The sequence below is a fragment of the Halictus rubicundus genome, chromosome 9 (assembly GCF_050948215.1).
Source record: "Halictus rubicundus isolate RS-2024b chromosome 9, iyHalRubi1_principal, whole genome shotgun sequence".
NCBI lineage: Eukaryota > Metazoa > Arthropoda > Insecta > Hymenoptera > Halictidae > Halictus > Halictus rubicundus.
The window spans coordinates 2663266-2677904 of NC_135157.1; the positions used below are offsets into that span (position 1 = coordinate 2663266).

The 14639-nt window shown below is 41.0% G+C and overlaps 1 protein-coding gene across 4 annotated transcripts in view; it reads left to right on the forward strand.

The window, feature by feature from the left end:
- Window positions 1–1046: 1046 nt before the first annotated feature.
- The window catches only part of Ndg (Nidogen), a 52070-nt gene continuing 38477 nt past the window's right edge, over window positions 1047–14639 (forward strand). Inside the window, exon 1 of one of the 4 annotated variants that reach the window (XM_076793970.1) lies at window positions 1047–1412. In XM_076793970.1, the coding sequence (XP_076650085.1) occupies window positions 1197–1412 (216 nt within the window). In that variant the 5' untranslated portion in view covers window positions 1047–1196. The remainder of the gene's footprint in view (window positions 1413–14639) is intronic. The other 3 variants (XM_076793972.1, XM_076793969.1, XM_076793971.1) reach the window with 3 other exon arrangements.

Here is a 14639-nt window from a genome sequence, read left to right on the forward strand (position 1 = left end):
AACAGACAAATATTAACTTACGCCACTTTTCTATTCAACGGCTCAAATCTTGAACGATAAGTCACATACTTTCACATACTTTAAAGGAAGTTATTCTAATCATCAGATGTTTCTACATTAATAGCTACGCCCAACATTAAACTGTGCCTTCATAGTTTGTACTTCCATAGCAGTTGCAATTTACAAATATAAGAGTATACTTTTTCTTTTTATTCTGTTGTTGTATTCGTTTGTGTAATTGATCCTTGTTTTGTATCTGTACTATCTTGGAATAGTATGCATTAGGTTAATGCATTAGAAATGTCCGATGTTTAATGGTAACCTTAAATAGACGTAACCTTTTTCTAAATAAATTTATGGATAGAAGTAAGCTTCATTCTGATCAACATGTTCTGTCAATGAATTGCAAGTTTCTTGATTGTATTACGGTAGAAATAGAATTTTTTATTTCCGATATCCGCCATTTTTATTGGCTCGGTAGTTGTAATGTTAAAGATCGGCTGTCTACCTTAAAACGACGTATAATGAACTTGCAGATTGCAATAGTATTTCTTGATCAAAACGCTTCATAGCATTTGCATTCTAAAATCGGACACATGCAACAGCCCAATAAGTTTGCAATATGTAATGTTATAATAAACTTCTAATAAACAAAAAAGAAAAACTAAATAAAAGCTATTCTATTTTAACGGGTGTGCGGAAACGTTTCTAAACAGACTGCATTCTCGCGATGAACGCGAGTGATTCGTGCCCTTTCGTGTCGAAAGGGGAACCCTTCGTAACCGTCTCGTTCAAACATCAACAAACACGATTGACAGAAACCGGACCGTAGGGGCTAAGCACACGGGGTACCGGAAGGAAAAATAAATGTTAGCTGGTGGGACGGTCTACGAAAGCGCGCGAGTGCTCTCGTGAAGCTCGCGAGTGCTCGCGTGTGCCCTCGCGAGGAAGCAAGCGGCGACCCGAGGTGGGTGGGGGTCTTGGCACGAAATTATCGGCGGCACGGGAGAGAGCAGGGAGACGGAGTTCGTTCGTTTCACGCGTTCGAAAGAAGAGCGGGCAGAGGCGATTAGGGGGCGGCAAGAGAAGACTGGTCTCGTCCCGTCCCGTCCCGTCTCGTCTCATCTCGTCTCGTCTCGTCTCGTCGTGCTCGTGACTCGTGACGATCGACAGTAGCGTGAAGGCAGTCCGAGAGAATGACTCGTCGCGCGCGTTTCGCCGTCTTGCGGCTGGTGGCCGTCGTGGCTCTGCTCGCGCCCTTCGCCGCGGCCATCACCAAGAATGATTTGTACCCATACGCGACATCCGGCTCCTCGATCCTGCAAACGGACACCCACGGGATGCTCCTCTCCGCCGAGACCACCCTGAAGACCCCCATCGCATTTTACGACAAAACCTACAACTTCATATTCGTGAGTACCATCGATCAATCTCCATGTCGCGAGGGAATATGTATTGGTAGCCAACGCTTTAACCCTTGCGTACCCATTTACTATAATTCCTCTGATCATTTTCTGTGTTCTGAAAATATCATAGAACCTGTCTGAATGTTCATTACTTTCGTTTATAGTTTAAAGGTAAAGGTTTAGGCAAGATATGTTTGCATTGTAATGATTAGACTCCGGATTTTATGCATGTATGACAAATAGGAGTATGTGCTATTTAAAACAGTGAAAAGATTAGAAGACGTTAAGAGTATTAATATATTAGCTTCGCTGCATTAAAATTATTAGTGAAAAATGTAAATTTTTGCAGAAAAATCCGGAGTTTAGTAATAACCTCTTCGCTGTTCGTAAAGAAATATTGAAAGCCAATTCTTTAAACCTTGCGTGCTCGTTCACTATAATTCCTCTGACAAATTTTCTGTGTCCTTCTGAAAATATCGTCGGATCGTTTTGAAAGTCCATTACTGTGGTTTATAGTTTAAAGATAAAGGGTTCCTCAATTGTTCTGTATTTCAATTGTACTCTACAGTAAAGCCTCGATTATCCGAACCAATCAGAGAATTATTGATGCTTTGTTAATACAATTGTTGCTTAATCATGATGGAATAATTCACTGGTTTGTACAATAATTCGTCTTATGAATCATCTTGGAGTAACCTTTTCGTAAGTGAAACCTATTCGATTTTAGTGCGATTAAAAAACATAGTAACATTTTACGTTTAGAATAAATGTCCTTAATAATTATGCTTAACCCTGGAACGGCGGAGTTCAGTTTTGACCCACGGTAAAAGAACTCGTTCTTCCATTATTCAGATTTTGGCGAATTAATTAAATGAGCAGCCGCTACATGAGGAACAATAGAAGGCTTAACGTGTCTGTGTACCTTCGAAAATATATTTTAAAAAATTGTTGAATGAAGCAGTAAATGATTCTAAACATTATCAATTGTAAAGTTATCAGAATGGTCAAAATGGTTGAAAGAACATTTACGAATGAAAGTATACTCTCCCATGTGTGGAGTTAATTGATTTGGCAAATGAGTACCGGTATACAGTACTGTTTCAAAAAGGGTGCCATAGGAGAAGCAATACAACTTTTAGGTTACAGAGATACATATTTCAGTTTAAAACGTTCCACGCATAAGTATCAAATACTTGCTATCACGCGGCAAGGAGGCGCGTCTATTTTAAACCGCGATAGAAAGCCGCGCGATTCCGCCGAAAAAATTGTTATTTTTATCCGTTGCGGTCAGGAATTTCCTTCGGACAGAGCGTTGGCCAGTCGCATTCGGCCCCGTTTTAAATTTGGTGCTCACAAAAATACACGGCGTGTCGCGGAGAAGGGCCGCGTTTTTAAAGTTGCCGCGTCGCGGGAAGGGCGCGCGCGAAACTGTGTAAACACTGGCCCGCGCGTGCCGTTGTTTACACGTTGTGGGGAAAGAGTCCGATCTATCGCCAGCTGCAGTCGTTTATTTAATGTTTTAAATTAGGACAATGACGGCGGACGCTCGGGTTTCCTGCGGGAGCCTCGCTGCACCACGCAAAATTGCGTCACTGAAACTACCCCGTATCGCGTGACGCTGCCAAGCGGCCTCTCACTGTAACAGGGACTTCGAAATCGATGTGTCTGTTATCTCAAATTAAATCTTGTTTTATACTCCGTTAACTCTCGCAAGACGAATGTTTTTGACGATTTCACAGTAGGCTAGATTCGTTCGAAACTTTACCTATCAATTTTGTTTATTTACCTATTTCTTTGAGATCAATGTTGATTTTCTTATCGGACACGATATAAATACCTAATGATTTGAATTGGCTAGTAAAACATTATGTAAGTCATAACAATAATATATGATATATTACTTAATACAATAAATATAGTGATAAATATAAATTTTCTTTCTACATATTTGATGAAAATATTAGGAACTAAGTAATTCTAATCAATTTAGCAGTAAAAAAGATCATAATAATTACTCGAATTTCCTGGAATCCTTACCCAATCGGCACTGCATTTAGGGGCTCGGTCTCCTTTTCTTCTTTTAATGAAAATATTTTTAAAGTTCGTCGTTTTTAGTTAACCTACGTTGCACAAGTTTTTGTTTTGGTAGTCGAAATCGATACAACAATGAATAAAGAAGAAACTCAGAGCAGTTTTATAATATTTTTAGAAGGATATTAAGAAATTGTTGAAAGAAATGTGGTCAGTAGGTACCCGGTTACCCGGTTGCCTACATAAGGGTTAATTCGATTCAAGACGGTTGTTCAACAACCCTGTTTATCCTCTTAAAGGGTAAATTTTTCGGGAAGCTGTTTCAGCGAGCCCCTAAGACCTAAAAGTAATTTCCCAACAAAACTCCAACTTTCTAGCCTAAGGGGTTGCGGGGAAACATAATCCTTAGTGAGTGAAATTTCGCTCGCGTAAGGGAATTTCGCTTTATTCAAGATGACTGTTACATATTTAAATTGAAATCGTGAAGCGCTGTATCATATAAAGTAAAGCCACACTTTTTTTCAAACGCTTGACTTGCTTCACCCAATTTTTTAATTAAATGTTGCTACATAATTTCCCACTCAATCTTATCAATGACGAGTGAAATAATGTGCCTCTTTTTGACAATTGTCTCCGATGAGACCTAGCTTTCCAACTCAAATTCGCCCGAAATGTAGCATGGACCCTCATTTGAGGTTTCTATTCAAACAATCAAACCATTTCAAATCGCCAGAAAGAAGCAGAGGGTTCAGGAAATCATTGAATACGCGTTTCTCAGGAAACTATGCGCCGAAGGACGGTCTCGGTCGCAACCATACGAGCATGACCGTGTGTCGGGCGGTTCGCGAAACGGCCGTGGTTTCGAATCGCGTGAAAACGATTGTACCACCACCGCGGAAGATGGCGGGGCCAGGGGAGAGAGGACGTTGGCGTGGCACCGTAACGTCTTCGTTAATATTAATTCGCGCGCGGAGCGAGGAAAAGCCGGGAGGAGGAGGGGAGGCATTCGGTCATCCCCTTAATTCGGCTCGCGTCTAATCTGCCGTCATCTTCTGGCATGACACGAATTCATTGTCTGCGATGACGGTCAAACGGCCGCGCGCAGCCGGCGCGCAATCGCTTAATTGCACTTGGGTCGTCGAACGAGAGCTGTTTTTCATGCTGTCTCGCCGCGCGGACGAGACGGGACGTGTCCGAACGTCGTGGAACCGGCTCGGAGGCGGGGGAGGAAACGATAAACGCGACGCGATTCGCGGAAAAGCGAAACCAACGGAGACGGTCTCCGCTCGTGGAAAATCTCGGGGCAGATAAGATTCTTTCCTTCCCCCTTGCGGTGGATTAGCCCTATCGCCGGGCCAAGTTTTTCGGGAATTTCTCTGCCCGATGTCGTCCGTGCCGATGATTTACTGCGAAAGCGATCGACTCATCGCAAACACCCGACGATTCGGCCGAGTCCCGCGGGACACGATGATCTCACTCTACTGTTCCACGAACCGTTTCCCAGCCGGCGTGAATGAAAGCTGATTGCGCGCCGGGGATCTTCCCCGGCTAATTGAGCGGGCCGTGACAAGGTGCATGATCTCATGTCGGCCACCGTGTCACGTTTCCATTACGATCGTGATCACCAGCGTAAGAAAAAAGGACGGGCCACCGCGGATAGCACGGGACGAGGCCGAGTTAATTACCCGTCGACGTTTAACTCTTTAACGAAATATTCTTCGTTAACCCGATGAACGTGAACTCGCAACCGCGAGAACCCGCGGTAATTCACTTTGCTCGACCTATTGCCGGCCGCGATACTTCGCTGCGGCTTCGGTCGTTCGAAATTTCCAGCAGAGTGTTTCACATTTTCTTTTAACCCTCGATTCTCATCGTCTGCGTGACCCACAGCTTTAACTTCGAAAGAGATATTAACACTAACCGTACCACGACTGGTCAAATGATCGGTTTCTCATGTTTTATTCTGTAATTATTTAAATTACGACGATACTTCCATTAGAAATCGTTAAATCAATTGCTTCGTTCAAGCACATATTGTTATATATTAAATATATTAAATATATATTTTATAAAACAACGTAGGTGTGTCAGCCAGATTTTGTGCTTGGTAGTACTAGTTTTGCAGAGATATTGGTTTATCTGAAAACTTTTATTTTCAAAGTTATGTCACTTGGTTTGTTAATTTTTTTTATCAGAAAGTATTCTAAGATGTTGAAATCGTAACCGCAATTTTTTCCGGTTCAATATTATTATTATTCTTGAATAGCCGTTTCTTGAAAATTGAACTGCAATATTAATTCTAAAAATTTGTTGTATCATAAGTGAATGCATTGAAGGTCATCAATGTCGAACACATATGGGTGACTAAAATATTGTACTAAAATTTTATCTTTTCCGTTTTGGTTTCATCGATTAAATGACTTTGACTTTGTTGCACGTCTTAAGGGTTGTGAATCGGAGGTTAACGTGGCAATTAGACGATTGAGGTTTTCCTCTTGTAAGTGGTCACAAGTTCAGGACCTTGTCACGAACGACCATTCGAAGAAACAGAGTTCCACGAATTGCCAACTGTTTTGTTCATACAGTTTACTCGGATCTGGGTTAGTTCAAGAGATAATACAAGAAACATCGAGTACAAGCGAAATATGTAGGAAGTTTGTTTAGCGAGATAAGTGCCAGCCCGAAAGTTACAGAGAAAATAGAATGAACTCCAACTAGGATAGGAAAAATGATTACCGAGTGTGATTACTATTGAGATTACACTGTTCTTAAGACCCTTTCAGAAGTGTAGCAATATTGTGCAAACGAATCTAGCATTTATGTTTTCTTGAGATACTTTCAATAACTGCAATCTAGGCAACCAATATTATTTTGCAATTACAACGCGCTAATCAAACATCCAATTGCGCAGTAATTGTTTACTACAAAATGTTCAGTGATAAAGATATAAAATATAGAATTATAAAATATAAAATTTTTCTGTAACATGAAGAAGTGCTTTGTTTCATAATGTTATGAAAGTTTTCAATCATTGTGATAAATATTCAACACCATTTGATGAATAGTATTACGAAAATATTAAATAATTACTCCTGTGAAATCAATATTCTGAATATGTTACTATTTACATTACTTATATAGATAATTCATAATCCTTTTTATGGAAGCTCCTTTAATAAAAGTTCAAATATATATACTTTTCATGAATCTTTTATTATACAGATTCTAAAATATTTATTTCACGAAAATACGTTTTAAAGTAGTTACCAAGGTTGAAATTTTATTCCATAAAAATTGCATAGGAACATGTGTTTTTCATTAAAACATATAAGCTCAAACACAATTTTTTGAAAACGAAAGATAAGTCAATCAGTTTATTTCAATCTCTGCTAAGAGCAAACGTACTGGACACGTCACCGAAAAAATTTGAGACATAAAGTGTTTATTAGCACTAGTGTGCGTCCTTCGTCCTTTTTTAACTGTCTTAGAAATGTAACTTCAACTCCGTCGCACTCAAGTGATATTTGTTTATTTTTACTCATTCGTCTCGTTGGACGGAGTATAGACGATGAAGAATGCAGTGCAACATCAAACTTTGAGCAATATTATTGATCGTCTAGAACAGTGATGAGCAACCCGCGGACTGCAGTGGGCCAAAGGTGGAAACCTAATACATATGCGCGGGTCGCAACGAACGCAATATTAAATACTTAAACATACTAATCAAATATTAATTTCAGTTTGTGGGTTGTGTTTGTTATTTCTTACAAAGATTTATAATCAATACAACCTTTCTTTTGTATTTGATCTATTATTTTATATTATTAGATAAGATATTGTAAAAATATTTCCAACAAAAGTTACTCAGTATGCGGCTAACAATAAATTATATTAATCAAAATTTGCATAAAAGTTTTTATGCAACAAAATATAAAGGTGACTACAATTTTTGTTATGAAATCGTTGTATCTTTGTATTCTCTTTCAAAACGTCTTGAGGTACTTATAGCGAAAATTGAATAGTCTAGAAGTTATGATTTTTGTCCCGAACGCCCGCGGGTCGCAAACAGTATGCTACAGTATACTTGGCGGGCCGCCGGTTGCTCATCATTCTGCTCTAGAATCTAGTCTAGATTCTAGAGTCTAAACCATGAATAATGCAGCATGAAATTCTGAGCAATGTTATTGAACATCTAGAGTGTAGACGATGAATAATGCAGTGCAGTAAATTCTGAGCAATATTTTCGAGCACCTAGAGTCTAAACAATAAATTGCTATATAAAATTTTGAGCAATGTTATTACACATCTAGAATCTAGACGATGAACATTGCAGTGCAACATCAAACTTTGAGCAATATTATCGAGCATTTAGAGTCCAGGTCCTGCTCAAGTCGCTGCCCCGTAAACGACGCAAACGGCAGCATGGTCGGCCTCGTGTACCGGCGCGGCGGCGTGATTATGCCTGCGTACCGGCCCATTCATCGACACGGTCAACAATTGAATTGCCGTGGCGAATCATCGGCACGTTATTGACGCGTGTTTCGTGGCCATGTATGACCAGTCGACGGTGTGGAACGAACCGAGCTCGGGGCTCGGCAGGCCGGAAAGGAGATTAACGACGGATAATCGCCGTAATAACGCTGGCTACTCGACTGAATTCCGATCGCGGGGATATGCGAGAAGCATCCGCGTATTCGAACGTCTTCATTCATCAAGATCGCGGCTCGATAAATGGACTCTTCGTTTCTCTGGGTACATTCTGAAAACTTCACAAGTGTTTTTTTTTTTTAACTATCATTTCGATGGCCACATTTGACGTACATGCTCGCATGTTTCGTAAACTTCCGTTCTTTTAGACACATCTAACAGCTCAACAATTTTAATTTTTCTTATTTCGATAACCAGAATGCGATTCTTACAGGTTTTAATGCACTGAAATTTAATTTTGACAGATTTCGTCAAGTGTTAGCTTTGACGTATGCATACTCTCCGAAATGAAATTTAAAAAAATATATTTAAATAGATTCAGACGATGTTTAACATTTCTTCAAAATGTAACACTATAAATGACACATACATATTTTGTTGGCGTTAACCTCTATTATCTACGTTCACTGTTTTTTCAATTAAAATTACTCTAAATAACACAAAAATTGAAATCTGTGAGGGAATTATTCATTACAGAATTTCGCAACAGAAACGAAAAGTAGGTCGCAATAAAAACAAAAAGTAGGTCGTATGGAAGCATTGAGAATATATTAATCAAGTAAAACGTTACATAATTTTGTTTTCGCATTGAAGAATTCATCCTTGAAAAGATTGAAGTGTGAAGCAAAAATGGATGAAATATCCTAAGCCCCTTTAGGCAACTGTTTCTGAAGAGCGTATGAGGTAATGTTTCTTCTTCTGGGAAGCTTTTTTGAAACTTCTCAAAGAGTCATTTAAATGCCTACTTCTGGGCTTCCGGTGAACCGTTGAGTAACAAAATTTTAGAGAAACATAAACAGAAGCAAGTGTGTGGTTCACCGACTATTTCTAGACCGAATATGATGGTTCAGTGTGTTGCTCATCCGACTGCGTTTAGTAATGCTCTCATGAGATAAATGTTTAACGAGCCCGTGTTACGCAAAAATCCAGGAGCCGCGATAAATCGATGAGACAAGGATTGCGAAATTTTCGGAACGATAGCGTACCTAGCTCGCGGCTAATTAAACAGATAAACGCGGCAATCGCGCTTTGATTAATAGAAGGAAAACAAAGTCACTCGGCGATTACACGGTCATTCGTGGAAATTCAGTCGGAGGTACCTGTTGGTTTCGCATGTCCGTTCCGCGAAGATACGATCGCCCGCAGAGTATCGGAAACAGCATTGGGAACCGCGCGCGCGCGTCAAGATAGACGAGCGATTTACGGTTGTAAACGCAGCCAATTAGCCTTGACGCTTTCCCACATTAGTTAAGGGACGATTTGTGGGAGGAGGTTGCGAAATTCCGCTCGCGGTTCCGCCCGATCGCGACGTCGCCGTCGCATCGTTCTCGGCCAGATCTTTAGCCTTGCCACGGAAAATTTGCGGTTAATTAGATTGACTCTGCCCTTGTTCCTGCCTGTTTTTCCAATAATACGATCGCTCTGCTAATTCCATTGCAAAAGTAGGCTGATCTCTAATGAACTGTTCTCCGCGTGGGCGACGATTCTTGCAAAATAATTCTGCACGAAATCTGTTCCTGTTTCATCAATCCCTCGCCCCGGCGAGACGTTTGGTCCGTTTCACCGAGTTGAAGGCTTTCTCTCGTTCTCGACGAAGACGCTCCCACAACGATGCCTCTCAATGAATCTAAAAATTCGTTCTCTTGAGAACCTCGCGGCGCTAATTGGTCGTTCGTGAACTAGGTAATAGGATAATTGATTAGACCTGCGTATTGTATTCAATTCTAGCAGCAGCGTGATTTGCGAAACAATGTTGAGTGGCTTCAAAGACTGAGGAGTTAACAATCGACATTTTTCTGTACCCGTTTGCTCTTCGCAAAGTGGAACATTATAAACACACTGCAGGAAGTTACGTATGTACTTCTGACTTTAGTCGACTGTCACGTTGTAAATGAATTTTTGTAATTTACACATCCTTGAAAACGAAGAAAACAATTGGATACATTTTTTCATTTGCAGAGCACAATTTATAATTGCGAACGTAGTAAACTTCTTGGTTTTTATGGTAAGGAAAAGTAGTGTGTATTGGTGTACCGCTCGTTAGGTCCAAATTAAATTTGGAGCTAAGATATAAATTAAATTAGATAATGTATTAGGGAAAAGGACGAAGGAGAGTAAGACATATTAAGGGATCGGAGGGAATTTGGAGCTAAGGTATAAATTAAATTAAATAGATAATGCATCAGCAAAAATGACGAAACAGAAAATCTATCAATTATTATCAGTTACTACGAATTCTGGTAAATGTACAAAATTTCTAGGGTATTTTGATATGTTCCTCTTGGTTGTGCAACAAAATTTCATGATTTATTCGTGTGCTCATGTTGCAAAATGTGAAAACTATCCCAATCTTTTAAGAACGTGTTCAATTTTGACAAAAGAGTGGATCAGAGCTCAGAAAACATGCAGAAACATCATTTTTTCTAATACTTAAAATCGATTAAGTGCGTACAAATATTTAATTTAGACCGCATAAATGAACCAGTAACATGCCGACATTTCTCTTGAGCCAAATCACATAAGTCTGCAAAATTCTCCGTCTAATCTCGAATATCCCTTCAATCAGCTCAACAAAGAACGCCACTAGAGCAACACGCTATCCTACACGGATTTAGAAACCGGCAAGAGCACGTTATCGCTTTGATTGACGATACACAACGAAACGATGACAGCCAAACGAGGAACAGTTTCTCCGAAGCAGCGAGGCAACTGTCGTTTGTCGTGTACAAACCGATTTCGAGGCAAATTGATTGACACAGATATACCCGGCGATATATCCGCGCCGGTCTACTTAGGAGCGCTGCCTACACGACAATCATCTCTATTCCGTCAGTTATCGTCGACGATTCGCAGTCATCAAAATGATTGCGGCCGATTATACGATTGCGTTAGCGCGTGCGGGACCGGCGTTTTATTATTTTTCATTTCAGTTCGACGGGCGACACGGACGCGCGGTTACGCTGTTTGCGATTTTCGATCGCACGCGATACATATCGATCGTCCCACTTGTTTTAAGGCGTTCGCAATGCATTTTCATAGCGTTTCCAATGTGTTCGAACTGACCTCGCGACAGCACATTCTGTTAGACGCTCAGTGGGCCAGAATTGCAAATACAAAAATTCACATCTCTCAAGTATCGCAAATCGGTAATACAAGAAGCTGTGAAGGCATAAGAAGAACTCAAAAGTATTGCAACATTCGTTCTGATTTGTTAAGATTGTTAAAAGAAAAAGTGTATTTTCAATTAATTTCTATTATATGATGTCATACTATTCTATATCGATAATATCTCGTTAACTATTAGGTTCAGGACATATGAAGGTCAATACATTCTTGAGCAGTATTGAATATTCTATCGATTATAAAAGGTAGGTCATTCTATTTAAAAGAATCATGGTGACTTTGAAATCTACGTAACACTTTCATTCGCATAAACGATGTTTGCACCATGCAAGTTTGGTATATATCATTTTCTCGTATTATTACAGGTAATAGAAATATTCAAGGTGGACATAATAATTGGGCCACTCTTTATACTTTGGACCTACATGTACAAGTTATGCGATTTTGTTATCAATTGAATAGTATTCCTTGTTAGGGCGCGTCGTCGCGACGACGCGACGCGACGGCTGACGGTCGAGCGACCCGCGGCGACGAAAATTCAATGAGCACGAGAGCCAGGGCCCGCGACAAGGGCGGGCCGTCGAGCGAATCTCGTTATCCGTGCAAAGTGTTCCGTGAAATGATCGAGTTTCGAAGTTTAAACGAGCACGAAGTTGGTATTTAACGCAGTCGCACGGGGAACCGTTGTTGTTTGCCCGGGTAATTGAAGCTTTCGAGCAGCGCTTGCGGTTTCGCCGGCGACCGCAATCTCCTTTCGCCTCTAATTTCTTTGGGAATTAAGAGCCAGGGTGGTCACAGAGGAGGGAGGGAGGGGGGGAGGCAAGTTACCTTGGCTGGTTCGTCAAAGCTCTTTTTTTTACCGAGAATAATCTGAATAATTCCGACTGAGACTACATCGCGCGTCCACGGCCCGTTCGAACCACCACGGTTTGGAACTGATTGTAAGAAACACGCGACTTTGTCACCAAATATCTACCATTCGATCTGTCATTCGTTCAGTGTTTAGATTTGAACACACAGTTGATTCACACATGTAAACGCTACAGTGTCGCAGGCACGTTCACGCAAGTTATTGCAAATCGAGAAGTAAATTTATGAATGCCAGTAATGTTTCTTGGTGCAATTGTGTTTGAAAACGTTCACTCATATAGGAGGATACTAACAATCTAAATGATCACACACGAAACGTGGAAGAAGCGAATCTCCCGTGTCGCTTGAAAAATAGAAGACGAGAATTGGCGTCTCTCATCCTGAATGTATTAAGAGTCCTTCTTACATTTAGCATTTTCAGAGTTAATATATGCAACTCGTTTGCTACAACATGCGGAAATAATGTGTTAATCAAACATACAGGGTATGCAGGGTGTCCCAAAAATTATGTACTTCCCTGAACGGGGTGATTCCGAGGTCATTTCAAGTAACTCTTTCCTTTGCGAAAATGTTCATCGCGGCTTTATTAATGAGTTATTAACGGAAAGCACGGACCAATCAGAGCGGGGTTACAGCGAATTCCGGTTCGGCCAATACCAACGCCCGCTGTAGCCGCGCTTTGATTGGTCCGTGTTTTTTATTTTTTATTAAAAACTCCTTAATAAAACTGCGGAGCACATTTTCGTAAAGGAGAGAATTACTTCAAATGACCTCCTACAAAGTACATTTTTGGGACACTCTGTATACAAGTCTCTTCCAGATTTTTCAAATAAATAAATAAAAATGATACACTGTCCACCTGTCCATTTTCAGCAATTAGTTTCCAATCTACGACCAATGTATTGCAAGCTGCTGGATTTCTTCTTTATAGAAATAACGTCTTGTTTCTTCGAAGAAGGTTTAAGGTCTCTGACAATTGGTCGCGAACTTTTCCAATCATCCCATACAACGTTGATCCTATCAAAAGATACCGACAGTCGCACGTCGTCCCGAAAGTGCCAAATAACAATCCACATATCGCGTGACTCGCATATCCCATCGATTTCAAAACCATTTCCGCCTTCCAGACCCGTGTCCACGACAGACTTTTCTCGACTTCGTCTCGATTCTCGATAGACACGAGTCGCCGATAGCCATTAAAGCGATCATTTGAAGCGAAGGACTCGAGTCGACCCATTTTCTTTTTGGTCCTTCGAACGAGCCCCGCGAAAGCAGAATAATCGACCGTCGCTTTAATCATCCCTGGTAAATCTGGATCGCGATCGATCGGCGAGTGGCTTTCGGTGCAATTTCGCGGCCGTTCTCTAAGTGAAAAGAAAAAGATCCGGCTTTTGCGCGCGTGGCCGAGGTCCCCGTTAATTATTCCAATCGGTCAGAGCGAGCAGGTCTTTTCTCTCCTTTTAATTCCCGGCGATCGATAGCAATCGGCCTGGATCAGCCGTTTCCGATTAGACGATTTGCCCGGCCGATAATTGCGAGCGTGCTGAGCCGACCTGGCTCGTCGATAATCGACGGTCCAGCTCTCGATAGCGGACATCGATCGTGCCGTGTTCTCTGCCAACCGTCGCCGCCGCCGCGCCAGTTCGTTTTGACACTCTCGCTTGCGTTCAGAGACGCACCGGGAGCTAGAGTCTCGCTATCTACGCGCGGGGCTATCGCGACTGGTCGTAGGTCACAGCAGAGCCGATGACACACACGCACACACGTAATCCACGGTAGTCATGAACGCGGAGGAAACGGTGAAAATAGACAGGAATCGCTCGGACTGACGACAAAGCCCGGGGGAGCCGAGAGCCAAGAGCCGAGCCTCTTCCTGATGAGTGACCTCGCTTTGCTGCTCGGTCCAGCGAAGTTCGGAGCATTCCGTTATTAAGAAACGAATTACTCTTGTAGGAAAGTCCAAAGAAAATACAGACGATTGGGAAAATAATTGCTTGTTCCAATTTAATCTTGATGACGTTCGCACTGCGAGAATCTTCAAAAGAGTACCTTCTCAGGCAAATTCTAGTCCGAAGGATATCTCGTATAAAATTACTAAATTAATAGAAATTATGTTGGAATTTATCTCATAAATGTAGAACGAAATCAATCTATTATTTCTTTAGAAGGTAGGATCGATTGAACCGGCTATTGACCTGTATATGCATACATTGTACCTACAGTTAATATACTTGTATGTTGTCCCCGGCATGGGACCCTGGATCTTCAGTTGTTCATATTGGACTGTTGCTCCTCTGTTTCGATCTCTTGTGTTTTATTCGCAACGTTTCTTTCGCTGGATAAAGATGTGTCTCACAACGTGCTTCTAGAGTTACTATTCAAATATAAATTCTATTTCATATTTTATAATAGAGTGTATTTTCTTATATACCCATATTCCAATAAGTTAAATGAGAAATCGTCCATTTGATCGTGACATGTACATTTAATATTTGCCTATCC